We start from the raw sequence: 27,337 nt of genomic DNA on the forward strand, positions 1-27,337 counted from the left end.
ACAGCGAAAACTTATTCAATGTGTTTAGTTTTGAGTGATTATCCTTATTGAATTATTTTCACTAGATTTTTCATTACATGCATTGAAGAGGTGAAACGAAATTAAACTATTTTATATTAAAATAATCATTAAATTATTTTATTGTCGCTATTACGTGACTATAAATCTAACATTCAAGCGTGATATAAATAATTTTTAATGAATAATTGAAGCAAGTATGACTTCAGCGATCCTTATACGAGTTTACAATGGCCGAGACATGATAAAATCAAGGCTTGACATTTTCTTGACATCACATTTTATTTTTATTGATGAATGATGACTGTTTTACGTAGCAGGTTGTAATAAATCACTTCTAATATGAACAGTATCAGGGCCAATATATATCCGAGGCATAATATACCGAAAGCTCCCTGTACATGGGCCATTTTTAATTTTATTATGGTTTTAGCGTGGTGATGGAAGTAGTATTTCACTGCTTTCTGCACTGTCTGATCCATTATGGACGATGCAGCCTAAAATAAAGAATATCTTAAGGTTATTGTTTCTAAAAAGTTGATGATCTACAAAAATGGGAATATCGATTAAAATCAAGAAAAGTTTATTTATAGTTTGCTCGATATGTTTAAAACACAGACAAAAACATATACCATTCAAGGAAATCATAAATTGTCCCGAATATCTAAGGTACTTAGAATTCCATATGGTAGTTCGATATTTTAATTAGTTTTGGGTCGTTATTTTGAAGGCTTGAACCACAATGTAAAGGAATTAGGCGGGATTGATGCTTCCTCCTAACTGTAAAATTTGTCAGTAAAATACAATAATAATTACCATGAATGGCAATATTGTTGATGTTTCCTTGGGAGCTGTGTTTGCCAGATGTGATATCTTAACACGTCCTAGGGATGCTAGATTTTGTAAGAGTTCATTTCTAAAGACGCGATACTCAGAGTCACTACTGTGTTTTCTGCTACCCAATCTCATGTTCATCAAATGGTGAGTTTGGTCACAGAGTATTCCAGTTCTCCCTTTTTAATTCCTAATTATTAATTATTAAATATCCATATACTATGTTCTATTTATAATTTTCTATGTACTAGTGTTCATTTATAATATTCTATTTACTTTTTTCCATTTATTATTCTTCATTTACGTACATTTAGCTGCCAGTACTTTAACTATCAGTACCGTCATATTATCAGACATTAGAAGTATTCATCATAATAATCACCGATCCTTGTTATATTACAAGTACAAGCCTTTTGATCGGGTTTAGCAATTGGGATTAATCTGTAACATGAGCAAATTGTTACCGCGTAACTATTGTCAATTGCTGGAGTTATATATTTTTGGCAGAAAATTTAGAGTATCGCACGAAATGGCGTTCTCGATATTTAAAACTATTTCGGCTGGAGTTCCAATAGGTAGCGTCTTAAGACCTCTCCTATATCTGCTCTACACTGACGACATTCCAACAACAAAAGAAATACTACTTGGAACCTTTGCTGACGACACTATTATTATGGTAAAAGATATATCTCTGCCTAGGGCAATAGAAAAAGTACAAGTGGCTGTCAACAAAATCTACAAATGGACGAAGGATTGGAAAATTCAACTTAATAGCTCCAAATCTGTCCATGTTAATTTTGCATTTCGGAGAAATAATAAAAACTTTATTATATCACTCAATGGATGTCCAATTCCTCAAGTAGAATTAGCTAAATACCTTAGACAAATTACGTTAGACAAAAAGCAAAACACCTTAGAACCAAAATAAAACAACTAGTCGGAACTGGTTAGTCGGAAGATACTCTTTGAACTTGATCTAAAAACAAAGAGGTTGATCTATAATACAATTATAAAGCCAATTTGGACCCATATGGTGCTAATATGGGGTTGCACTAAAAATTCAAACCAACTGGTCATACAACGCTGTCAAAACAAGGTTCCTCCATTGATTACCAATGCCTATCGCTACGTAACCAACGAAGAACTGCACGGTGACCTGGAAATCAAATGGATTTGCAAAGTTATCCAAGATTTCGTCTTGAAACACGAAAGAAGATTACTAAGTCATACTAACGTGGAAGCAATACAACTGCTGGACAGCGCGCAGGATGTCAGGAGATTGGAGCGAACAAAACCATACGAACTGATATAAAATGTGTACCTTTAGTGTAAACTATAGCTATAAGTTATTATAATTTTATAATTGAGGAATACATATTGATGTATTTTCTCGCACTCCTTTTTCTTGTGAATTAATCCACCAATCCAATAAGTACAAATGAAATGTAGTAATTAATTAATTTATAATTAAGATTGCACTAAGCGTATCTAATAAAGATGTTACAAAAAATACTATTTCAAGTACATTTAAATTCACCCTTATCATTGAAAATTGGTTTTTCATTATGTTTTCTGAACTATCCTCCGACCACCTCGATATCAAGATCTCGCACGCTTATTTGCTTTATTTATTGTTGTTAATTAAACTTATTTTACTTATTTAAAATATTTGTCATGTCATACCAATTATACTTGCCTCATTTTGCCAATAAGAAATCAATCCGGCTTCGAAAACCCTCAAAACAAAATCATCCAGTTTTGGTAAAAGGATGGAATTCCTGCGAGTCATCAAGACACATTGTGTCCAGTAAAAGTCCTCGGTCATTAAATGATAATTTTGAATGATGTCTGGCTTGATGTACGACCCGATGGCATAATTGTCTGTAACATAATTTAATATAAGTGTTGATCGTAACTGTTCTAAATAGATATACCATTAGGGAGACGTTCTAATGAAAATCCAAATTCTCCTGTAAGAGATAGTTCCCGTAATTTTGTCTCAGATGTTGCTACGAATCTCTCAACTATAGTTTGATATTTGATCTTAAAAAACAAATAATATAAATAAGAATTAATAATAATACGTGTAAGAAAACTATTAATAAAATTTACAAAAATATATCTTGAACCTATTTTGTTGTTAATTTGGCGAATATAATTATGCGACTGCACATGAAATAGCATGGTAAGATGAAAAAATTATATATAAAGTAACTGCAATGAGTAATGGGATATTTAAGTGCTTTACAAAATATTATAATTATAATGGCAAACATAATCGACCTTAAAAGTTGGAACCAAAATTATAATGAACTCACCTCATCAAAATGTTTAATGTATTGCCTGCTGTAATTTGTAAATTCGTTTTAGAATCAGACAGTATATTCCTTCTTGTTTTATTCTATTAAAAAAGAGACGCAATGCTGTATGATAAGTTCGATCATGTAACCGAACCAGCCAGAAATCGTCCTGATTGAAATTGCCGAAACCATATAGAACAGATTGCGTCTCTAATCAGTTGCTTTGGACAGAAACGAGATAATGGAGGCGCCCTCGTGCCTGTCAAATTCATTAGTGAGATAAGCATTTTTACTGTTAAATATTAATTTTCTGCGGTTTTTATTAAAAATATGTTTTAGCTTGTTGCATTGTATATTAGTATGGACACTATCACTGAAAGGGATTGACGAATTAAGATCAGTTTGATGATCAGCTCTATCAGAAATGAAATATAAGAAATGTATAAAACAGTGAGGGATTTTTTTAATATAAACATAATTTATTACAATTATTCCAAACTAATCTGTCGGTCTGAAAAGTATTTATAGAAAGCTTCGAGATATGGAGCTCTTTGGGGAATAGCATCTTTGACCTTCTCCAGATCTTTCCATCCTTTCATATACTCTTGGGTAATATGGGATTTAAATGGTGTGAAGATAACCCACGAAGAGGTCTGATGCAACTTCCAGACATTGCTTTTAAAATAATACATAATAATTAATTAAATAATAAATAATTTTTAAAAGCATATAATAATATCAAATATTATTATGTTATATTAATAATAATATTAAATGTTTTAATACATTGTGTTTTGAACATATCTGAAGTATAATAGGTCAATTAAAAAGTCCCTGGCTTGACACATAAATGGCACTACTAGAATCAAATCCATATGTTTTTTAGTTAGCCCTACACCTCAAAAGATGCGTACATAAAGTTGATAGCTGCCAGATCATTAGTTTGTGAATTATAGTATTTTGAGTGAAGCAACTTATGCCGAGCTTCTAGACACTGCCCCAGGAAAATCAACCATTAAGGATTGGTATGCTAAGTTTAGACGTGGTGAAATGAGCACCGAAAACTGGGAACGTAGTAGACGCTGAAAAAAGAGGCTGTTACCGGCGAAAACATTTAAAAAACCACAAAATGATTTTGAATGACCGTAAATTGAAATTGAATGAAATAGCAGGCACTCTAAGGATATCAACTGAACGTGTACATCATATCATTCACGAATATTTGGGTATGAGAAAGCTCTGTTCAAAGTGGGTGCCAGGCGAGCTCATTTTTGACCATAAACAACGACAAGTTGATGATTCGGAGCAGTGTTTGAAGATGCATCGATATGTGACAATGGATGAAACATGGCTCCATCATTTCACTTCGAAGTCCAATCGACAGTCATCCGAATGGACTCTACACGATGAACCCGCTCCAAAGCGTGGGAAAACGCAACAATCAGCTGGCAAGTTTATGGCGTCTGTATTTTGGGATACACATGAAATAATTTTCATTGACTAACTTGATAAAGGAAGGACCATCCACAGCGACTATTGCATAGCATTATTGAACCGTTTGAAGGACAAAATCGCCGAAAGACGACCGCATTTGAAGGAAAAGAAAGTGCTGCTTCACCAAGACAATGTCCAACACCGTGTCACAAGTCAGTGAAAACGAAGGCAAAAATCCATGAATTGGGCTTCGAATTGCTTCCTCATCCACCGTATTCTCCAGATCTGGCCCCCAATGACTATTTACTGTTCTCAGATCTTAAAAGAATGCTTGCTGGGAAGAAAATTTCGTCGAATGCAGAGGTGATCGCCGAAACTGATGTCTATTGTGAAGCAAAGGACAAATCGTACTACAGAAATGGCATCGAAAAGTTGGAGAGTCGCTCTAATCAGTATATCACCCTTGAAGGGAATTATGTTGAATTAAAAAATTATCTAATTTTGCCAAAAATATGTGTTTTATTATGGTAGGCCAAGGAGTATATCAATCAACCGCTATTTGTTTGAATTTGGATTTGAGAGTTAAACACGGACTTAAATTGTTAGCTATTTATATGTTCAATCTAATTATATTTACGTTTTGAAGAATTTTATGGTTATAAAGGTCAAACTTTCAATTGGAAATTTCAGATGGAGCCCCTAAACCCCTAGTATTGCTAAGGCTCAAAATATAAACAGCAACCCTCGTGTTACAACATAATTTTTAGGGTCGAGCTTTGAAGTTGCCCTTTTAGAATAAACTTATTCCCTGAGAATTAATGAATATTATCACACAAAATTATTTCATGAGTATTGTTGTTTACCTCATTAGTATCTTTTATAGATAATATCCAAGCGTCTTGGGTTGCTCCCCAATATAAACCACTGGACACAAAATCTTCAACGGTATTGATCGGATTTTCATATCTTGGGATAGTCATAATAGTCGCGAAACCACTGTCATAAGTTGTGCTAGTAAAATAAATATGAAACGGTGACTAGCATTTTATCTATTTTATCTTTTAAGCATGTACATTTGCAGAAGGTCCTATTTACCTTAGGACCAAGGCACTTATGAAAACCAGAGTCATAAATATCCTACCATGTTTCCCTTCAATCATTTCTCTATTAGTCACATTCTGCATTATAAAAGGTTTGCTTACACAAGTAAATACTTTACCAAAGACGTCAGTTTTATCCAACTTATTGCTGAAAGATATAAAACTTAATGGCGCATTTTGTTACACTGGTTTAAATTTTACCGGTCATCATGTGGCATGTATATTAAGCTGAATAAATATAGGGATAACATGCTGGTCAGTATCGTTGCCATGACTACTAACCACATAGTTGGTGTATAAGCATACAAGGGTATCAACCAACTAGCCGCCAATCTTAAATAATATTAATTTTTCAATGCTGTTTGAAAGTTCTGATTATGATCTTACCGTGGTGCTGGTACGATACAGGTGATGCCCGTTCTTACAGTTGGTTTCGACATATCCAGATATGTATACATGTTCTCCCAAATATATAAAGCAGCTGGTATCATAACATGTCAACGATAACGTAAAAGCTTCTCTTTATTATTATAATTACCTCCACCAATATCGGCTTTGTCCTCCACCAGATTGCCCATCAATCCATTTCCGGTCCAATTTTCCCAGACGTCACCCCAATAGTCGAGTTCATTGATGACTGGTACCATGGTACTGTTTAGATATTGGGAAAAAGTGAGGAGAGTCATCATTTCTGAACCCATGTATTTGTAAGAGTTATTTCCATTATTCTCTATAATTTTAAAATATTAGGATTATAAATTAGTGTTGGGGAATTGCACCTGATTCTATTAGAGGGTAAAAATTAACAGTTGTTATTTTAGGTTTCCGAATGAATTTTGATTATTGTTTTGTATGCATTTATTGGAAAAAATTGATACTAAAAAAATATATATTTATATTTATCTATTCTTATATTTTACATTCCATATGCTTAGTACAATCTTAATTTACAAATTAATGTATTACTATTGTTCTTTTGTACTTGCATTAATATATAATCAATGTGTTTACGGAATTAATATACCACTATGTATTTCCCAAATTAGAATAAAACTAATCTACTTAAGCTAAAGTTAAAATAGACTTATACAGTAAACTACTTCGTGTGGTTTGGTTTGCTTTAATCTTTTTATTTCTTGGGTGTTGTCCTGTAACTGTATTGCTTCCACGTTGCTGTAATTTAGCAAAATTGTTTCATGTTTTAGAGTGAAATCTTGGATCAGTTCGTGTATTCATTTGATTCCGTGATCACGGTGCAACTCGTCATTGGTTACGTAGCAATAAGCAATGGTAATTAATAGTAGAACTTTGTTTTGGGTGCGTTGGATCACTAGTGCAACCCCATATTTGCACTCAATAAGTCCAAATAGGCTTTATGATTGACTGATAAACTGATCTCTTTGATTTTAGGTCAAGTTCAGAGTATCTTCGGTCTAACCAGTACAGCTGCTTGACTTTGAATATCATTTGTTCTGCTTTTTGTCTTACAAGATGTTTACAGATTAACCTACCATCGAGATATATTCCGAGGTCTTTAGCTGATTCTGCTTGAGGAATCGGGCATCCGTGTAGTGAAATAATTAAGTTTTTGTCAATTAGCCGCAACGCAAAATTAACATGAACAGTTTTGGAGCTACAAAGCTGTATTTTCCAGTCTCTAGTCCATCTGTATATCTTGTTGACCGCTACTTGTACCTTTTCTAGAGCCTTAGAGAGGAATACGTCTTTTGCCATTATAATTGTGTCGTCATCAAATGTTTCATGTGCTGTTTTTTTTGCTGCACTGATGATTTTGTTGTTTTCCTGTTGTACCAAATCGACGTAAAACAACGGAAAGGCCTTTTTTTTTCACCACTTGAGGTTATTGTTTTCTTCATTATAGGCGTAATGGTCGCAATTTCATGTTCGTAAACCTCTAGTTCGCATTTAATATCATCCTGACTTGTTGTTGACGGTATTCCCCTAAAAACTACTCTGTACCACTTATAACTTTTTAATTTATATGTGTGGTACTCTAGTTTACTGAATGGATTATCCGTGGTCTTTTTATTTTATTTCATTTGATTCAGATGTTTCTTTATAGCTCAATAATCGATTTCGTTAGTACAAGTAACGTTAATGTCGTTATTTGACAGAGATTTGAACTGTACTCGGTTAGTGTCTCCTTTTATTTGTGTTCTGAATAGATTAAAATTACTAATAGTAATGGTAAATTATTAAATCGAAGGAGGCAGAGGAATTTTATCTTCTTGCTTCTTTTTTGTGTTCGTGTGATATTTTCTTACAGTTGTTCTTACTGGCGAAGAAGGTGTCATCTCGGACTTCCTCTTTTTATTCTTCACTTCTGTCCATTCGAATTATTCGCCTACCTGTTGTACTAGTTCGTCCTCGTCGGCGAAATATACTTCTCTTAATTTTTTACGTGTAATTTTACACGTGTTTTTGATTTCACTGTCCTGGTATTATAAGGGTGCAACTTGGAACGTTCTTTGATCGCGTCACGTATTCGGTTCACTTTAGGTTGACCATCTCGCCGTAACGCGTACCTGGGAACTTTTTGAGACCGTTCACTAAAAGTTGACTATAATAATATACAGATGAATTTTTTGTTATATTTCTAGACAGTTGTTTTCGAGAAGGGAAAAACACGACTTGACTCTACGAAGGTTGAGACCGAACACTATATATATTGATCAATATATTTGCGTTTTTCTACCCACATCCGGTTATAGTCGCGACGCTATTCGCATGAGACCTCAAGACCAGCCAAACCAGGCGATTGCGTGGTACAAATTCTGGCGGCTGCAGATAAATCCGAGCAAAACTCAGACTATTCTGTTCCACCGCAAGAAGGAGTTGCGCGCCTATCGCCTTCAAATTGATAAGGTCCTATCCCTATCCCCTGGCACCAGAAAGTTTCATACTGCGGTCTCCAGTCCAACCGCAGATTCCAATGGTCAGCACAAATACAGCACGCTATTTGCAAGATACATGGCGTGTACAGCCTTCTATTTTCACTCTTCTGCAGAAAAAGTAAACTTCCGAACCCTCAGAAAGCGACTCTGTACAAAATGTTAGTCCATCCAATCTGCCTCTACGGAGCACAAGTGCGGTACAGGTATGTCTCTGAGAGACAACTTGAACTACTCCAAGTGTTCCAGTCTAAAAAAGTCCGCGCGTTACTCAATCCCCATGGTTTATGAGGAACGCCTACGCTCTCCTAAAATCAGGCTTCCCGTTTGTGTAAGGTTCTACATAGGCGCCTTAGAGCACCACAACACCTTGATTAAATTCCTACTCATCCACAAACCTCGGTAGTAAACCAACTACGCGAATCCCAGTGGTAACTCAGGGTCTCTGTCGCCTGTAAAACACTCACTATCCCGAACTCGAAGCGACATCAGCAAAAAACCATTTGGTTCTAGCTGGCCATCTTAGAATAAGAAAAAAAATCATTATTCTGACAACATAGCTACAGGGGATTGAACGGACGATGTTGGCTGGGCAGCGCTCCAATATGGATTAATTTTCGCAATTATTCAGTACTTTAATCGTATGCGAGCCAAGCTATACTGTATTGGTCTGAAGAGGTGGTAACTAGAAGTTGCTATCTGGTCAGTACGCTGAGTAAGCACAGGATTTTTCATTTGAGCTGCAACAGTACATCCTCCAAAATCCTTTCAACATAATACCGAGAGTCGTAAGGGATTTGTATTAATAGCTGCACTCAGTTTTAGCAGCATATGAGCTTTTGCGCTTTTCATCGCAAATCACAATACGGCACAGAAAACTGTTGGCTAGAAATTGAATCCCGATATTGGAGTTTTTGAATTTTTCCTATCGCATATGAAAGTGGTTTTTTGGTCCTCCAGTCCGTTATTTGTCATTATTACCAAAATTAATGCTTTTAAATCGTTGGAATTAAAACCGACCATAATACCATAGGGGGCAGCATCACTACAAATTTCTAAAAGCGTAACTCACAGTTGACTCCTGTGAGTCGCTAATGCTACTGTGAAACTAACTATAGATTCGCGATCTTGAGTTAACACTCGATGCTGTCTCATCGTGGCAAAAGTAATGATTGCAGCGACGGATGAGGTCGTTTCAGCCTAAAAAGGGGAGGAGGTTAGCGGTGACGCGGTGCTAAGCTTCCAGCATTTCCACCAGCTTGCGAACAAGCGCGTTTTCAGAAGAACTCTGGAGTATCAGTTTCCCTGTGAACTTTATTATTTCTGACAAACCATGGAGCGTTTAAGATTCCCCTGAGGAGCTTATTTTGGAAAAATTGAAGCCGTTTCACCTGGGTGGGTGTAACAAACTTGAAGTAGACATTGGATCCGTAGAGGAGTACGGCTCGAACTAACACCTTGTAAAATAAACATTTGATGGAGATACTAGAAGGGCAGATCAGAGAAGATAGGAGGTTTGCTATCCCCGAAACTTTCTGGATTTGGGAATGCCAACCGAACCGTCGGACGAAGACCTAGGTTCGTGACGTTATTTAGCCATGACATTCTTGCGGTATCGATTTTAAGTTGCGAAACGCGCAGTGCGTATATACTGTAACAATTCCATAATATTCGAAATTGGAAACTGTTATTTCAATGTAAAGTAAATACGCGCAAGTATCTAATACATTTTTCATGGACTTACCTATAACAACATAAGGTTCATAAGGAAATACTGCAACGTGAATTATCCGACCTTCTTGATCTCTCAATTTATCGGGAAATATGTCTTTCTGGCACAAAAATGTCCGATTCCACGAAAACCATTTATTTAAATGAAGTACCTCGCGATTTGTAGAATCTCCTGTATATTTATGAGTCCATATATCGTAAATAATGTAGCTTTTATCTAATATATTAGGATACACCGGAGCGTCCATATATCTGGATATTACGACTAAATCGGCTACGTACTCTATCTCCTTCATTTCAAATATATCCATGATATTCTGTTTATTGATATCTCCCTGTAGAAAAACGTATTTTCTCTTGTTAAATCGCTCACTATGTAGTTTTATTTCGTTTTCGATATAACGGAAAACCAACAGGGGATGGCTAGATTTTATGATGAAATCCTGACAGCCGAAATTGTTGAACATAACTTTTGTCGTATCTTTAAATCGTCGATGATGAAACCGGACTTGGACGGTTGGTACTGCGGTTTGCACATCAATGACATTATCGATATCAGAAAGAAAAAACAAGCACTGGGTAGTAAGAAAATACTGTTTTATAATGGTACTTAAGAAGGTTCTCTCGAATCTCATAATGTCGTGTCTGATATGTATTTAGGTTTAAGAATACTTTTATAGCGTTAAACGTGCCGTGTATAAACAACTCCTAAAAGATCATTTTCTTCGGCTTTGTAGTTTTGAATCAATATTGATGTTAATATGATGTATAAATAAAGGGTAATCAAAGAGTCGGTTTTCTCGTAATGAAGGGAATGTAAATACATTTTTCTGCATTAGGTTTTTCTTTATTTGAATTCTATTTTATTGTCAGCTCTATTTGTCCAGGTAATTTCGATCTACACGTTCGTAGTTTTAATATATATTGTATTGTATAAAATTGTTATTGTTAAATATCAATTACTTAAGCGGGCATATTTGTTAACCGACTTCAAAAAAGGAGGACTATATATATGTTTGACTGTATATTTTTTTAATGTATGTTCACCGATTTCTTCGTCAATTGTCGACCGTTTTTCAAAATGCTTTTTTTATTCGAAAGAGTGCACTTCCGAGGTGGTCCCATTGGAACCAAATTAGAATCTAATGGCAGAATCCGGAGGAATCGAGGGAAATCCTCAAATTTCAAAGGCACTGACAGTTTTCACTGATATTTGTGTATAATGTGATGATGAGCAGCATCTGAGTTGATGTAACGAAAAATCTAAAGCCGTTCTAACCATATCATGTGATAAGTCATAGAAGTATTGTAGTTAACTGGTTCTATGGTTTAATGGTTAGAGCGTTCAGCTTACATGACGAGGTCGCGAGTTCGATTCCCGGCGGGAACAACAATTCTTTGTGATTGTTCTAGTGTGGTTAGAACATTTGACAAATCACCTAGGCTAAGTATTGGCCCCAAGGCCTGAAACGTTTCTTATTTTCAATCACTGATTGTTTTTTATTCCTATTTTTCCTCATATGAGCTGCATATTTACTTGGCCTACCCATTGTAATACTTAATAAAATAACTGCGTAATTTATTGAGTAAATATATAACAGTAAAAAGAGAACAATAAAATATTTTTAACAAAAAAATTGAACCGAATTTGGGGCCGAGCCTAAACAATACAAAAATAATAATATGATTTTGTGACATATACACAAAATTAATTTACGAACACAACAAATCTCATTTGTGTATGTGGTAGAATATAAAATACGTGTAGTAGATAGATTAAATAAGGTTTTTGATATATACTTTTTTGTTATTATAACGATTATTATGTACATATTTTATTTTGAAACATTTTTCTTTGGGTTAAAAATCTATAATTATAATGAATAATTATAATATATAAAATAATGATTACAAAAAAAATGTAGCATGTTGATGAATCATTGCTTTCGGATGGGAAAATAATAGTGTTCAGGTGTGTTAAGTGTTATTTGTACTAGTACTTCTAGGCTAGGCCCCATCATGAAATATGAATACATGAGTATACGTGAGTCGAGAAGACCGTTATATGATTAGACAGTAATAGGTGCAAGTTATCTAAAACAACCAAAAATTCAAAAGTGTGTTGACAAGGTTATGGTCTATGTATTTTGTAATGCACATGGAATATTATTTATTGACTATATTTGGACAGGTAAAATAAATACATCTATAAGAAATCTTTTTGGTCTCGCTAAAATGGGCCCAAAGAGTATTCCGAAGCATTTTTGTTTTTAAACACATTTGTTAATAATACAGTTAATTATTTTTCGAATCGTTATGCTATCCACCATATAATCCCGATCTGGGACCCAGAGCTGTTTACATGCCTCCTAATAATACTCTCTGGAAAAATGTTTAGTTCAAATGAAGAAGTGACTGAAGTTAAAGCCAATTTTGAAAGTACGTAGAAATTATTTTACGGGAAACGCCTATTAAATTAAAGGACTGACTGTATGTATCATTCTTGAAAGAGAATATCTTGATGAATTAATTTGAATATTGCCTATAATTTGATGCTTAATTAGAAAGAACGAGAGAGAATTTGTATTAAAAACTAATAACTTTAATATTGAAAATAAACTTAATAACCAGAAAGAGTTTTAATATAAAAAATTGATATTATTTATATAATTAAATTACATAGTAGTTTCTAGTATAATGACTTTATTATAGGTTGATGAAAAACAAAAAAAAGTAAAGATAACCGCGTCAAAAACGAATGATATATACGGGTCTAGCTAGCAGGAACAAAAATAATTTTATAACAACAGTTCTAACGGAAGTTTATATTCAAGTTTTTTGCAATGCGTATTGTGAGTTTCTATATAATAGAAATAAAAATGTCTAATCTCGAATTCAATGATTATATTCATAGAATACTCAGGAATGGAAAGTGACTATAGCAGTTGCGAATTTTGTTCAGAAATATAAAAATAAAAATGCGAAATATAGCTCTTCTATGTTATGTTTCTTTCAGCCACTGCAATTATACTTTACATACAGACAGTCTAGTTTAAAACAATACGATGACACACTGAACTATATCCAATATATTCAGGAGTTCCGTAAGGCAGTATACTGGGTCCAGTATTGTATTTCATGTATACTTTTGATTTCATAATCATAAATGTCATTGCTGTAGACACATATGCGGACAGCACGGCAATATTAACATCTCATAGGAAGGAAAATGTTTGTAGAAACACCTATAATAAAATAGTACTTACTACCACTTGAGAAGATTCTTGAAATTTCTATAATTTGTTTTTATTTGTTTTTGCAAATAATATGGCTTATATCATTTGTGATTAACATGTCTTCCGTATCTAAGGTTAACATAACGGCTAATGTAACAATAAAGACTGTTTGGTATCATCATCACCATAAGCCTCGTACAAGATGGAAGAAGAAGAAATATGAGAAACGTTATGGGTTTTTATGTATTAATATTGTCCATTTTTTTTCGGTAAATTAAAAATATAATAAAAATATCGCAGAAAATAGTAGCAAGAAACTTTATAAATGGAATGTTATATTTCATTAGCATAAAAATAAACTTATGGTCTTATTTATGTGGATTATTTTTATATGATTTTACTTTCTCGTTGTTTTCTTTTCTGCGCCAAATATTTGAACTGGTTTATATATATTTCCTCTTCAAGTATACCCCATCAGTCATTTTTGATGATAATATCAGTTAGCACAACAGATTTATCTAGTATAGTGGGGAGATATATACTAAGTTTGTGACCGTAAATGCGTCAAGCTACGCATATAGGATGCTTTTTTAGCGGAAGGTCAAAATACATTACATTAACTATTTGTGAGTTTTTATTCATTGGCTATGTATTATTATCATATTATACAAGCAGCAAACAACTATGAATCGTACAGTGAACACAGTGATCTATGCTCTGGTTCTTGGATGTCTTATTAACGGAAGATTATGTACCCCAGGTAGGATTTTTACATTATTATAATTATTACAGGCTTGTTATTATTGATTTCCTCAACTATATTATTATATATGATTGATATTAATTATCGAACTTTGATATTCAAAAAAATGAAATGTATAGGTTTTTAATTAATGTTTTTTAACAGTGATTAATATCGTGATTTTTTTGCTTTATGTATTTCGTATATTTCTGGATTACTTTCTGAGATAAATAATTTATATTTAATATTACACATGCTTTTTTGAATTTAATGTTTAATGTGTCCTACAGTTCAACATTTCTGGTAATATTATGAGTAGGACAAATTTTGCTATTAAATTAATTGATACGTTGTCAATTAAATAACTTACCTAATCAAAAGCGTACCAGAAATTGTATATCACACTGAATACACAGGTTCCTAATAAAACTTACTTTATCGCCTTCAAAGTGGTTTATTTTTAGTTTGTGGTTAGTTTTTGAGAAAATTAATTTTAATTTCTTTAGGCTATTTAATTTTTCAACCTGTTTTGCTGTCTGGCTTCAATGAAGATTGGTTATATAGAAGCAGTCATTTTAGTTTTTCTAATAAATCGTAGAAAATATGATGGGTTCTACTATACAAAATAAAAAATCTTGTTTCGGACCATAAAATAATAATAATATAAAACAGTTGTTCGCATCATAAACTATATTTAAATAGTAATATGTTTCGCATATGTTTTATTGTTATATTTGGCCATTGAAGTTAACGGTATAGCATCAAGAGCGCTTTGCCAAAACTGGTTTAGTTTATCGTTCAGCTTTCTACCAAAATTTAAATTGTTGTTTTAAAGAATGATTACATTTTAGAATAAAATGAAACCTTTCGAATTATTTTATCTTATTAATGAGCTTTCCATTGTCAATCTCCACAAGCATAGGCATCATGTTTTTGTTATGCAGTGACTTTATAGTATACAACCAGTACTTATTTTTTGATATCATCCAAGAAAAGTATATATGTTTTCATATTGGATGTGAAGAAAGTTTTTTTCGATAGATGGCCATTGCCAATTGGCAACAATTTGGCAGATTGGAAGTTTCGAATGTTGCTGAGAAACATGAGAATTGATGAAATGGTGAGAATGTTGCTTGGGTTTAATAATTGGAAAAAGTAATGCAAAATTGAACTATATATTTGAATGTTATATCTGCGAAAAATATTGTACTGGTCTATAATTTATTCATCAATGGATAACATATTTTAAAAGATGCGTTACTTGTATGATGTAAGAAAGCCGATGCCATATGAAAGTGGAGTTTGTTAGCAAGGAACTCAGCTCTGTATTTTTTTTAATCATATAGACACAATTATCCAATACAATAATGCTTGTAACGATCCTACATATAAATACAAATGACGAGCTCAAAAATCATGTTTATTGGAATTTCATTTATGTTTTTTTACTGAAAGTTAAGGAGTTAAAAATAAGTTCTTATAATTTTACATGGTGACTTTTTTCTAAGGATATACAGAGTTCAAAACAAGCAAACAACTCGACAAACATTCCACATTTTAACTGTTGGTAAGAAAACTTTTCGATATAAGTCCACCATTTTTTGAATTTCCTTCTACGTGCCAACCAAAGTAACCCAATCAAAAACTTGCCATTCACCCAAGTATTCCTTACTTAATTTATATTAAAGTACAGCTGCAGCAATATCAGTGTCATTTGCTTTGCAGACTCCACTGCACACATTTTTTAAATAAAATCACAGATCAGAGTATATATCGATGTTCAAAAATGGCTTTTCAAAGACATAAATATGGTTAGTGTATTCTATCAGTTATTGATATTATGTGCCTGTTGAATTATAGAACTCTTACAGAAGTTTTCCTCGAATGCTGTAGATGCAGAAAAATTAATAATTTTAAAAACATTTTTACAATGGTACATTCGAAGTCAGCAGGAAGGCCATCTGCTGCTGTTTTTATTGCTACGTATTCTCCACATCCAATTCCAACGAGATTCAATTGATAGATTAATTATACGTAAACGTGATTATGTTCTTTATTATTTTGCTCTTTGGAGTTATAGTTCGTTTTACTTTCACAAAATGTTACAATGTATCGCATTTATTTGCGATTAATTTTTTGGAACATTTTAAATATACACATTTTCACACAGTTGGACTATATTAGTCAAGTTATATTTATTTTAAACAAATATTGAATAATTTAATATTAGTAAATCACGTGCTTACAATTTCAAGGAGAAACAAAAGCTTAACAAACCGAAACGAACGAACAGTTTAAGATTAAAATTATTTCCCAAATTATATACGTACATGCATAAGGCGGTCTTAATTAAAACCCTGTGTGGTACAATGGATAGAAACGACAGGAAACGTTCTTTTTATGGACGAACCGTTCGTAGAATTCCGAAGGCCGATAATTAATAAATAATAATGTCGGTAAACTGAACGGCGTGTTTGGTTTGTTTTTGGCTGACCGATCGATCGATTGTTGTCTTTCGTTATTGTGGCGTCTTGCGGCCACCAAATCGATTAGTTATCGATAACGAGCCATCCATTGTACCCGATTTGCTTCGCGGAATGGTTGAATGAGTTTACTGGCGACCTTCAATCGTCCGCGTGTCAATAGGACCCACACCGTTTGGATATAGGTTGGGTGTCATCGGATGGTTACCAACCGTAAAACTCATTAAACTCATGGACTTGATGATCCGTACGATATTCTCGTCTAGCTGAAGATAATTTTATGGTTCGCGAAAAACTATATATATATTTTTTGTTGGTGATCAATGTTGGCCTTTGTGGAAGTGATTCTATTGTTATTTTTAATTTATTATTTACCTGGATCATTAACCAAAGGATACTTTATGATTCATTAGGATGAATATTGCGGATGATATTTAACGAGTACCCCTCTACTAGAACGTGGATGAGTAACAGGTCAATTGAAAAATCCCTGGCCGACCCTCCAACTTTTCGATACCATTTTTGTAATACGATTTGTTCTTTGCTTCGGTTTGGCCTCAGTTTTGGCGGTCACATGTTCATTCGACGAAAATTTCGCACAAAATAGCCGCTGGGTGGTAGATATGGAGAATACGGTGGATGAGGAAGCAATTCGAAGCCCAGTTCATGCATTTTTGCCATCGTTTTCACTGACTTGTGACACAGTGTATTGTCTAGGTGAAGCAGCACTCTCTTTCTCTTCAAATGCGGCCGTTTTTCGGCGATTTCGTCCTTCAGACGTCCAATAACGCTATGTAATAGTCCTTGTTGATGGTTCTTCCTTTATCAAGGTGAACATTATTCCATGCGCATTCCAAAATACAGATGCCATAATCTTGCCAGCCAACTGTTGCGTTTTCCCACTCTTTGGAGCGGGTTCATCGTGTGCAGTCCACTCGGATGACTGTCAATTGGACTTAGGAGTGAAATGATGGAGCCATGTTTCATCCGTTGTTACATATCGACGCAAGAACTCGGGATTATTACGCTTGATCATCTTCAGAGACTGCTCCAAATCATCAACTTTGCACGGAGCTTTCTCATACCCAAATATTCGTGAATGATATGATGTACATATTCAGTTGATATCTTTATAGTGTCTGCTATTTCATTTAATTTCAATTTACGGTCATTCAAAATCATTTTGTTGATTTTTTTAATGTTTTCGTCGGTAACAGCTTCTTTTGTGCGTCCACTGCGTTCAATGTCTTCGGTGCTCATCTCAACACGTCTAAACTTAGCACACCAATCCTTGATGGTTGATTTTCCTTGGGCAGTGTCCGGAAACTCGACATCAAGCCAAGTTTTTGCTCCCACTGTATTTTTTCCCTTCAAAAACAATGTTTTATCAACACGTGAAATTCATTTTTATTCATTTTTCTCACAATAACAAAAGTTGCTTCACTCAAAATGCTATAATTTACAAACTAATGATCCGACAACTATTAAATTTATAAACGCATTTTTTGAGGGTTAGGGCTAAGTAAAAAACATATGGATTTAATTCTAGTATCGCCATCTATCTGTCAGGTCGGGGACTTTTCAATTGACCTGTTATTAAATTATGTTAGATGAGTATATTAGCTTGTTAATAAATATCTTTAGGTCTTCAGGTAGAAAATTAACGGTCGCAAAACTGTTAAAATGTCCCAACTAAATATATATACTATTTATTCAATATAATAATAGAGAGTCGTAGTATAAGATGGGGCAAAAGTCCCGCGACCATTGTGTTGTGCAGACGTCCAAATTTTATTATGGATAAATATACGCCACAAGAACGAGCAGAAATAGTGACAATATTTATTGAAAATAATTGTTTCATTATTGTCACTGCGGTACTTTTGCCCCACCTTATATATATTATAGTTGGCTATTTGTCAACAATACAAATCATAGAAATTAACATAACTTAGGTCACTGTTACAAGAGGCCGCAGCATTTGAGCCTTTTATACTGGCGACCTAAAAGTCGCTGTTAAAAATGTAGGAATAAAGTAATACAGACAATTAGTTTTATTTCATAATATTAACCTTTAGAATATGTTCTCACAATTGAACAGTCTTCAGGCTAATATATTAATTCATAACTCATTTTTTAATAGTTTATGCACCAAATAACTAACAGAAAAATTAATTAAAACACCAATTGAAATAAACCGAGTAAACATTTTACCTACGATGACTAATGATATACACTTATATACACTTTAACCCTTCACAGAAAAAAATTGTAATGAGGGACTGTAATAGGTGGCAATAATTAGTCTAAAGGAAGCCTATTATTTTTTTGTCAGTTTCAGGCATGTTTAATAACATTACGAAGCGTTTTAGTATAAAAAACAATTTTGTTTATATAATGCAGTAACAATGGGTTTTATTTCTATTAATTGAACCATAATTTCTCATGATTATAGTTAAGTAGATGGGCGATTCATGGAATCTGACGGGAAATATTATGTGTTTATATGCAAAACAGTATCCTTGAAGATGTTACCGTGTAAAATGGTAATTAATTTTTATTGAATTTATAGAACCTACGAAAGGTTACACAAAATACAGGTTGTAGATATTTTTATAAACTATTCGGAAAAAAATATCGTTTTATTATACAGATATTATATTATATTATAGGTTTATAATAGATAAGATTATTCTCCATTGTTTTTTCGATCAATTTTGATCTGTGTCCAATATCTTATTACTTGATCAAGCTCTTTTAAGATGTCCAAATAACCAATTCTAAAGTTTCATTCTTCTCTAATTATTTTTCATATTAAAATACAATGGTAACTTTTTATAAAAGTTGATATATTAATTAATTTAATTGATTTGAAAACTATAGATAAAAGAAAAGACCATGACAATTTACATAAAAATTAGTATTTTTATGTGCTTGCGTATTCGCTCACTTTTGTTTTTGGATGTTCTTTCTAATAATGTTTTTTATTTTTTTTTTAATTTAAAAAGTCGTCTATGGAGGAAATTTGGTACAATATATTTTTTGTACAACATTTTTTTTATAACCTTTCCCATATTTCTGGCAAAGTGGCGATACCGAATCGGAAAAATGGTGTTAGTTTTGACACTTCTTTAACATTTTGAATCTGTGTATAGGTGTACAAGTCAGAATGCATCAGTCTGAACATGCAGTAATCAGAAGGCGCTATGTCTGGTGAGTACGCTGGATGCTGCAGAAGATACCATTAAAGTGTAACTCTTGAGAAGCGTGGTCGTTGGACGTTAGTTCGCAAGAAGATAACTTCGTGTCTGTTACTCGCTATTGCTGGACTTTTTTGCAACAGTACAATAGTTTCATTCGGTTTTAGGAACTCGTAATTCACTTGCTGTTCTCACTATAGACACATCAATACTTTATGAAATACTAAGTATATACTTTAGTATACTTTATGAAAATTCCGCTTCGGTGTATTAATAAAATACACCAAAATATTATTTTCAGTCAATTCGTGTGGTAGTCATCATCCATTCTTTTGAATCATTTCCATTGAATATAGACGTTTTGAAATAGTTGATTCATAAATGCGAAAGCTGTTTGAAAGTTCTTTCAGAGTTTGGGTTGGATTTTCGTCCAATAAGTCTTGCAGTTCATTGTCGCCGAACTGTTTTTGTCCTTCAGGCCGTTGTTTATTACTGACATCAAAATCGTCATTCTTAGATTATTGAAACCAAAATTGACAATTGGGATATGATGGAGCAGCATCACAATGGGTTTCCAACAGTGTTTAATGGGCTTCGGCAGCTGATTTATTCAGATAAAACAACAAATGTTATGAGTGTCGTAAATGCGAAAATGGCTATATTGCTGATCAAAATACATACTTGCGATTTTTAATTTAGATTTTTTAATATAGATTTTTGTTTGCATTTGAGCATTGGAACTGAGTATTTGAGCTTTTTATTAGCTTGATATTATTATAAAAGATGGACGATGTGTCAAATATTATCTATTTTAAATAATAATAAATGAAAATGGATGATTTCCGGTTTTATTAACGATAATTATACTATATATAAACCAACGTATACCCATATGTAACCGTCTCATAATTTGATATTCCGCCAGTGTCAAGGATAAATATGTGTTTTAGAATCAAGTGAATAAACAATCAGACATCATGTATTTTAAATAATAGTGTTTTTTATACAATAATTAGTAAGGTATTCTTTGAAACAATTAAATTATGTAATCATAACTATTTTACTTAGAGATGATTGGTTTAATTTTATTCAATTGTAAATGATGATTAATTTTGTTCTATTAATTGCTCATTTATTAATAGTTAGAATGTATAGAAATATGGGCGTGCTTCTTAGTCAGACTGTATGATATCCTTTGCGTAATAACTATTAGGTGTAATATAAATTTCGGGAAATGAAACATAATCGTTTATGGAAAATAAAAACCAACTGTCCTCAGAAATATAAATTCCGCCTGCAAATTACCTTTTATTGCAGTAATCACGGAGAAAGTTCCTTTTTCTACTAATATTTTTGCGTCGATCTCTATATACGAATTCGCTCCGGAACCGAAGAATTGGATATTTTAACTTCTTGGATTTGATTCCGAGTTGTGGTGGTAGACTACCTCCATCCCACGTCCTATCTAACAGGTTAATTGAAAAGTCCCCGGCCTGACACAAAGATAGCGCTACTAGAATTAAATCCATATATTTTTTCGTTAGTCCTCAAAAGATGAGTGTATAAATTTGACAGCTGTCGGATCATTAGTTTGTGAATTATAGCATTTTGAGTAAAGCAACTTTTGTTATTGTAAAAAAATGGATAAAAAGGAATTTCGCGTGTTGATAAAATATTGTTTTTGAAGGAAATAAATACAGTTGAAGCAAAAACTTGGCTTGATGCCGAGTTTCCGGTCATTGCCCCAAGAAAATCAATCATCAAGGATTGGTATGCTAAATTTAGACATGATAAAATGAGCACCGAAGACGGGTGAGGGTGAAGGTGGTGGACGCCCAAAAGAGGTTGTTAGCCACGAAAACATTTTAAAAAATCCATAAAATGATTTTGAGTGACCGTAAATTGAAATTGAATGAAATAGCAGACACTCTAAAGATATCAACTGAACATGTACATTATATCATTCACGAATATTTGGGTATGAGAAAGCTCTGTGCAAAGTGGGTGCCGCGCGAGCTCACTTTTGACCAAAAACAACGACGAGTTGATGATTCGCAGCAGCGTTTGAAAATGATCATGCGTAATAAACCCGAGTTTTTGCGTCGATGTGTGACAATGGATGAAACATGGCTCCATCATTTCACTCCGAAGTAGTTCAATCGACAGTTTTCCGAGTGGACTGCACACGATGAACCCGCTCTAAAGCGTGGGAAAACCCAATAGACGGCTGGCAAGATTATGGCGTCTGTATTTTGGGATTCGCTTGGAATAATTTTCATTGACTACGTTGAAAAAGGAAGGACCATCGACAGCGACTATTATATATCGTTATTGGACCGTTTGAAGGATGAAATCGCCGAAAAAGGCCCGCATTTGGAGAAAAAGAAAGTGCTGATGGCAAAAATCCTTGAATTGGGCTCTCAGATCTCAAAAGAATGCTCGCTGGGAAGAAATTTTCTGTGGCCTATTTTGAAGAAACTGTAGCCTATTTTGAATTACTGAAAAGTCGGAGAATCGCTATCAGTGTATCACCCTTGAAGGGAATTATGTTGAATAAAAAAAAACTAATTTTGCCAAAAAATTATTTGATTGATGTTGTATCACTGTTGATCACTGTTTGTCACTGTTTTCCATCTTGTTCATCATGAAATTTTGGTTTTACTGTTGACGAGTGGATAGTTCTCCGAATATATTGATCAACCTAGTCGTTAAAACTAATTTAGATTATTTTATAAATTCTGATAAAAATTTACTAAAAACATATATTTAATTTCAGAAATTATTTGTTTCTATTTTCTCATTACCTGAATGATCAATAAACTATATTATTGTTTGTTTTTATAGATGACCAGGGTATTCCTGAAGGTGACAGTAGTTTCGATATCTCTATACCCCAACGTAAACTTCAAAGAAGAGCTATATGTCCCGTTAATACTCAATGTATTCCTCTGAGTTCTTGTCCACTTCTATCTAATATACTCAGCAGTGAGTGCGTCAAACAAGACAGGTAAATATCCGAATGATTTCACTCAGACTTGCTTTGATGCAATACCCAATCAGTTTAGGTCAGATTAGTTGTGGCTACCAAGGTTCAGGCCTGGTATGTTGTCCGAACACGGAGAGTCATGGAGATGAAGATAAACCCAGCACTCCCGGTAAATTCGTCGATGGCGTCAGATGCGGACAGTCCCAAGTGGAAGGCGAAGGATATGATGGTATCGGCGCTTACCCATGGATCGCCAGAGTAGGATTTCGAAGTTAGAATACCCATTCGTTATTTATCAACACTACGGTAATTATAATTAATGACATTTCAGATACACAAACTGGAGAAGTTAAATATCCCTGCACTGGATCCATCCTGAGTAATAAGGTTATCCTGACTGCCGCACATTGTGCTCTAGCCAAAGCGGAAAGTTATAAACTGTAGGTACAGCATAATTTCTTAATGTAGCTTGTAACCACTGGTAAATCTCACTATAGGTATTCAGTTCGGGTTGGCGAATGGATGACCAACACGGAAATTGATTGTGGCGAAGAGTTCTGCGGATTGCCCGTACAGGACATTCCCATATCCCACGTGATAGTTCACCCTGGTTATCAAAAACAAAATTACAGACACAATATTGCTCTGATGGTGTTGAAGAACAAAATCAAATACGGAGGTAAACAGTACTGTCATTATAGATTAAGTAATGAAATGATGGAGAGCTTTTATGTAATTAAATGTATAATGGAGTGGTAAAATTGACAGCTTCCTCTCTAATATTACGTGTTTAATGATAATTTCCGTATTTTTCTTTTGGTTCCAGTAACGGCGCAACCGATCTGTCTACCGGAATCGTGGTCAGTCACTAGTAACAATGGCATTTTGGTTGGTTGGGGGAAAACAGCGGGACAAACTGGTAAATCTACACAATAACAGGTCAATTGAAAAGTCCCCGGCTTACCATAGTAAAACAATTTTTTTTAGCAAAATTAGTTTTTTTATTCAACATAATTCCCTTCAAGGGCGATACACTGGTTATAGCGACCCTCCAACTTTCCGATACAATTTTTGTAGTTCGATTTGTCCTTTGTTTCAAAGTAGGCCTCAGTTTCAGCGACCACCTCTTAATTCGACAAAAATTTCTTCCCAGCGAGCATTCTTTTGAGATCTGAGAACAAGAACTAGTCGCTGGGGGTCAGAGCTGGAGAATACGGTGGATGAGGAAGCAATTCGAAGTCAATTTCATGGATTTTTTCCATAGTTTTCACTGACTTGTCACACGATGCATTGTCCTGGTGAAGCAGCACTTTCTTTTTCTTCAAATGTGACCATTTTTCGCTGATTTCGTCCTTCAAACGGTTCAGTAACGCTATGTAATAGTCGCTGTTGATGGTCCTTCCTTTTTCAAGGTAGTCAATGAAAATCATTCCATGCACATCCCAAAATACAGACGCCATAGCCTTGCCAGCCGACTGTTGCATTTTCCCACGCTTTGGAGCGGGTTCATCGTGTGTAGTCCACTCGGATGACTGTCGATTGGACTTCGGAGTTAAATGTTGGAGCTATGTTTCATCCATTGTCACATATCGACGCAAAAACTCAGGTTTGTTACGCTTGATCACCTTCAAACACTGCTCCGAATCATTAACTCGTCGTTGTTTTTGGTGAAAACTGAGCTCGCGCGGCATCCACTTTATATAGAGCTCTCTCATACCCAAATATTCGTGAATGATATAATGTACACATTCAGTTGATATCTTTAGAGTGTCATTTATGACATTTATGTGTTATTTCATTCAAGTTCAATTTACGACCATTTAAAATCATTTTATGGATTTTTAAAAGGTTTTCGTTGGTAACAACCTCTTTTGGGCGTCCACTGCGTTCACCGTCTTCGGTGCTCATTTCACCAGCTCTAAACTTAGCATACCAATCCTTGATATTTGATTTTCCTGGTGCAGTGTCCGGAAACTTGGCATCAAGCCAAGTTTTGGCTTCAATTGAATTTTTCCCTCCAAAAAGCAATCTTTTATCAACACGCAAAATTCCTTTTTATAAATTTTTTTCACAATAACAAATGTTGCTTCACTCATAATGTTATAATTCACAAACTAATGTATACACAATACAATGTCAAATGTATACACGCATTTTTTAGGGGTTACTAAACAACATATGTGTCAGACCGGGGACTTTTCAATTGACTCGTAAATTGCGATTCGTTTTAACATCAAGTTTAATTGTCAGATTTAGTTCTCCTTGATTTCTGACCCTGCTTGCACTTTAAAAAATATTTCGTGAAAAACGATTCTCATTCAACAATAGGTAATAAAGCTACCGTATCTTACAGATCTTCCAGGAAACCATACAGTGATGGGATTGATAAATATAATGAAGTTGATGGAAATTATACTGAAAAAGAAAATAATTTTTAAAATTATAAACCCGTTTCCTTATTTCCATTTCACAAATTTAGTGGGCACTCTAGTGCATGTAATAATAAACTATATTAATTTCAGAAAGTCCTTATCGCCAACAGACTCTATTTTTACCGATCATTAGCTTAAGACAGTGCGAAAAGGTTTATGGTAGAACCTTGCCCATATCTGACGAGCAGGTGTGTGCAGGAGGACAACGAGGCCAAGACGCCTGCAGTGGCTTTGGAGGTGCCCCTCTTCTAGTGAAACATAGCTCAACATATTATCAGGTAATTCAATAAAAATTAAATAAACTTACATTGATATTAAATGATTCGTTAGGTTGGTATTTTATCTTTTGGCTCGGATCAATGTGGTGCAGCAGGAATTCCAAGCGTTTATACCAACATCAAGAAATACATCACGTGGATTAGAGAAAATTCTCCTCAAGTCCTTTAGAGCATCACACCAAATGTTATAATTACGTAAACAAGAAAGATAACAAGAAATTTTAGATAACTCATCAACATATTTATAAGATCATTTCATTACCATGTACTAGTCATTAAAATATTGGATTATGATCATATGAAGTTAATAAAATTATGATTAAATCTGGATAACATATATTTTTGTTATATAAGTATCTATTATAGTAAACTCAAAAATAAAATATTTTGTTGATTATTAATAAGTTTAGTTTATTATTATTAAATATCGGTAAGGTATTTAGGAAGATCATATAAATGAGACTCAAGAGGACACAAGCCGAATGAAAAACTGTTCATAACTGCGATTTTATAGAACTAATTGCGCTTATGAAGATAACATTTTTGCACTACGTCAATTTATGAAGGAACGTGTTATATGTGGAGAGCGTGCTATTGTAATTTTTATCGATTTTCTCTATACTTTTGACTATATACTAGCCCTCGCTTTGGGCATCTTACTTAATGGTCTAGTTAGTTGTGGGTGAGTTCGAGATGAGTGGAAGATATATCGTCTCTCCACTGCCTTTCAATGTAGTAGTGGATGCAATTATACAAAAGATTTTTAAAAACAGATATGGCGTTTGATATGATTTCTACACTAATCTGATGATCGCTGATGATAGTGCTGTATTCTCTGGCATAGACATTGAAGCTTCAGAGAGTAAGAAAAGGCCAACAAATTGACAGCTAACGGATAGGCTGCTATTGTAAATCCCAACAGGATTCAGTTAGAGCAACCGTTTGGGATCAGTTAGACAGGAGAAGAAATTGACATCTACCGTCGAAGTAATAAACCCAATACGCTAAGCTGTAGGAGGTTTTGCTTCCCTAATATAGTGAGCGTGAAGAAAATAAAATATTACAATGAAAATTGAAATCTGCCTCTTCCAAACATTTATCTTGCCAATCCCTCAGTACGTCTCCAAGGATACATTTTTAGTATGATATTTGTAAGAGTGAGGTTTTTTCATTTAAATTTGAGCATATTAGTGAGATGTAGGTATATTTCTGTTCCACCTGCTATGCTTTGTGATATTGGAGTGATATCACCATAATTTTAGAATATATTATCTAAAAATGTAGAAATTCAAAATCTATTCAAAAAACTCAAAACAATTTCTCAAAAATAATTGTATTTTGAACATAATATACCGGTCATGAAAATTACATGAATGTTCTCTATCTTGTTAAAACGGATTCACGAGTAAGATTCTATATAACTTTTAAGTTTAAATAATCACACACAATTGTTACAACTGTACATGTAGTGTCGTCAGGTGTCTATATATTAATCGGCTTAGAGAAAATTTTGCCTCCCTTTTTGAAGAAAACGTGGACATCTGGAGGCATGGAATTACACATTAAAGCTTATACCGAGGAAAAATGTTTGGGCCTAATATGTGTCTATGTTTAATAATTTATACTAATATGTATTCTATATTTCGATATA

The 27,337-nt window shown here is 33.9% G+C and overlaps 2 protein-coding genes across 3 annotated transcripts; one reads left to right on the forward strand and one right to left on the reverse strand.

Moving 5' to 3' along the window:
- Window positions 1–148: 148 nt before the first annotated feature.
- On the reverse strand, window positions 149–10,882 carry LOC143200744 (glutamate receptor 2). Of its 2 annotated transcripts, none has more exons than XM_076411352.1 (9): window positions 10,343–10,882; window positions 6,225–6,416; window positions 6,074–6,167; window positions 5,888–6,019; window positions 5,682–5,834; window positions 5,450–5,597; window positions 2,787–2,895; window positions 2,549–2,733; window positions 149–515 (listed from the first exon to the last, which is right to left on the reverse strand). In XM_076411352.1, the coding sequence occupies exons 1-9, from the start codon at window positions 10,794–10,796 to the stop codon at window positions 306–308; spliced, it is 1,677 nt and encodes a 558-aa protein (XP_076267467.1). In that variant the 5' UTR covers window positions 10,797–10,882; the 3' UTR covers window positions 149–305. The 2 variants fall into 2 exon arrangements, with proteins under 2 accessions (XP_076267467.1, XP_076267468.1); XM_076411353.1 differs by lacking the exon at window positions 10,343–10,882 and adding an exon at window positions 8,056–8,340.
- Window positions 10,883–14,148: 3,266 nt separating this feature from the next.
- Window positions 14,149–26,090, forward strand: LOC143200747 (CLIP domain-containing serine protease B4). The gene is made up of 8 exons (XM_076411359.1): window positions 14,149–14,325; window positions 22,835–22,997; window positions 23,051–23,247; window positions 23,308–23,416; window positions 23,474–23,655; window positions 23,803–23,895; window positions 25,499–25,686; window positions 25,739–26,090. The coding sequence occupies exons 1-8, from the start codon at window positions 14,250–14,252 to the stop codon at window positions 25,853–25,855; spliced, it is 1,125 nt and encodes a 374-aa protein (XP_076267474.1). The 5' UTR covers window positions 14,149–14,249; the 3' UTR covers window positions 25,856–26,090.
- Window positions 26,091–27,337: the final 1,247 nt, after the last annotated feature.

The sequence above is a fragment of the Rhynchophorus ferrugineus genome, unplaced genomic scaffold (assembly GCF_030347505.1).
Source record: "Rhynchophorus ferrugineus isolate W39M unplaced genomic scaffold, kcgeb_rfMv2 rfM8, whole genome shotgun sequence".
Taxonomy (NCBI): Eukaryota; Metazoa; Arthropoda; class Insecta; order Coleoptera; family Curculionidae; genus Rhynchophorus; species Rhynchophorus ferrugineus.

What these genes read in the sequence shown, in the direction of transcription:
- LOC143200744 (XM_076411352.1), bottom strand. Translation starts at nt 10,796, where the DNA reads ATGTTCAACAATTTCGGCTGTCAGGATTTCATCATAAAATCTAGCCAT. An exon ending in TGTATCGTACCAGCACCACG is followed by an intron (nt 6,020 to 6,073) that starts GTAAGATCATAA and finishes ATATTATTTAAG; the next exon opens with ATTGGCGGCTAGTTGGTTGA. An exon ending in TTTCTTATTGGCAAAATGAG is followed by an intron (nt 516 to 2,548) that starts GCAAGTATAATT and finishes TCTTTATTTTAG; the next exon opens with GCTGCATCGTCCATAATGGA.
- LOC143200747 (XM_076411359.1), top strand. Translation starts at nt 14,250, where the DNA reads ATGAATCGTACAGTGAACACAGTGATCTATGCTCTGGTTCTTGGATGT. An exon ending in CGGAAGATTATGTACCCCAG is followed by an intron (nt 14,326 to 22,834) that starts GTAGGATTTTTA and finishes TTGTTTTTATAG; the next exon opens with ATGACCAGGGTATTCCTGAA. An exon ending in GAAAACAGCGGGACAAACTG is followed by an intron (nt 23,896 to 25,498) that starts GTAAATCTACAC and finishes TATTAATTTCAG; the next exon opens with AAAGTCCTTATCGCCAACAG.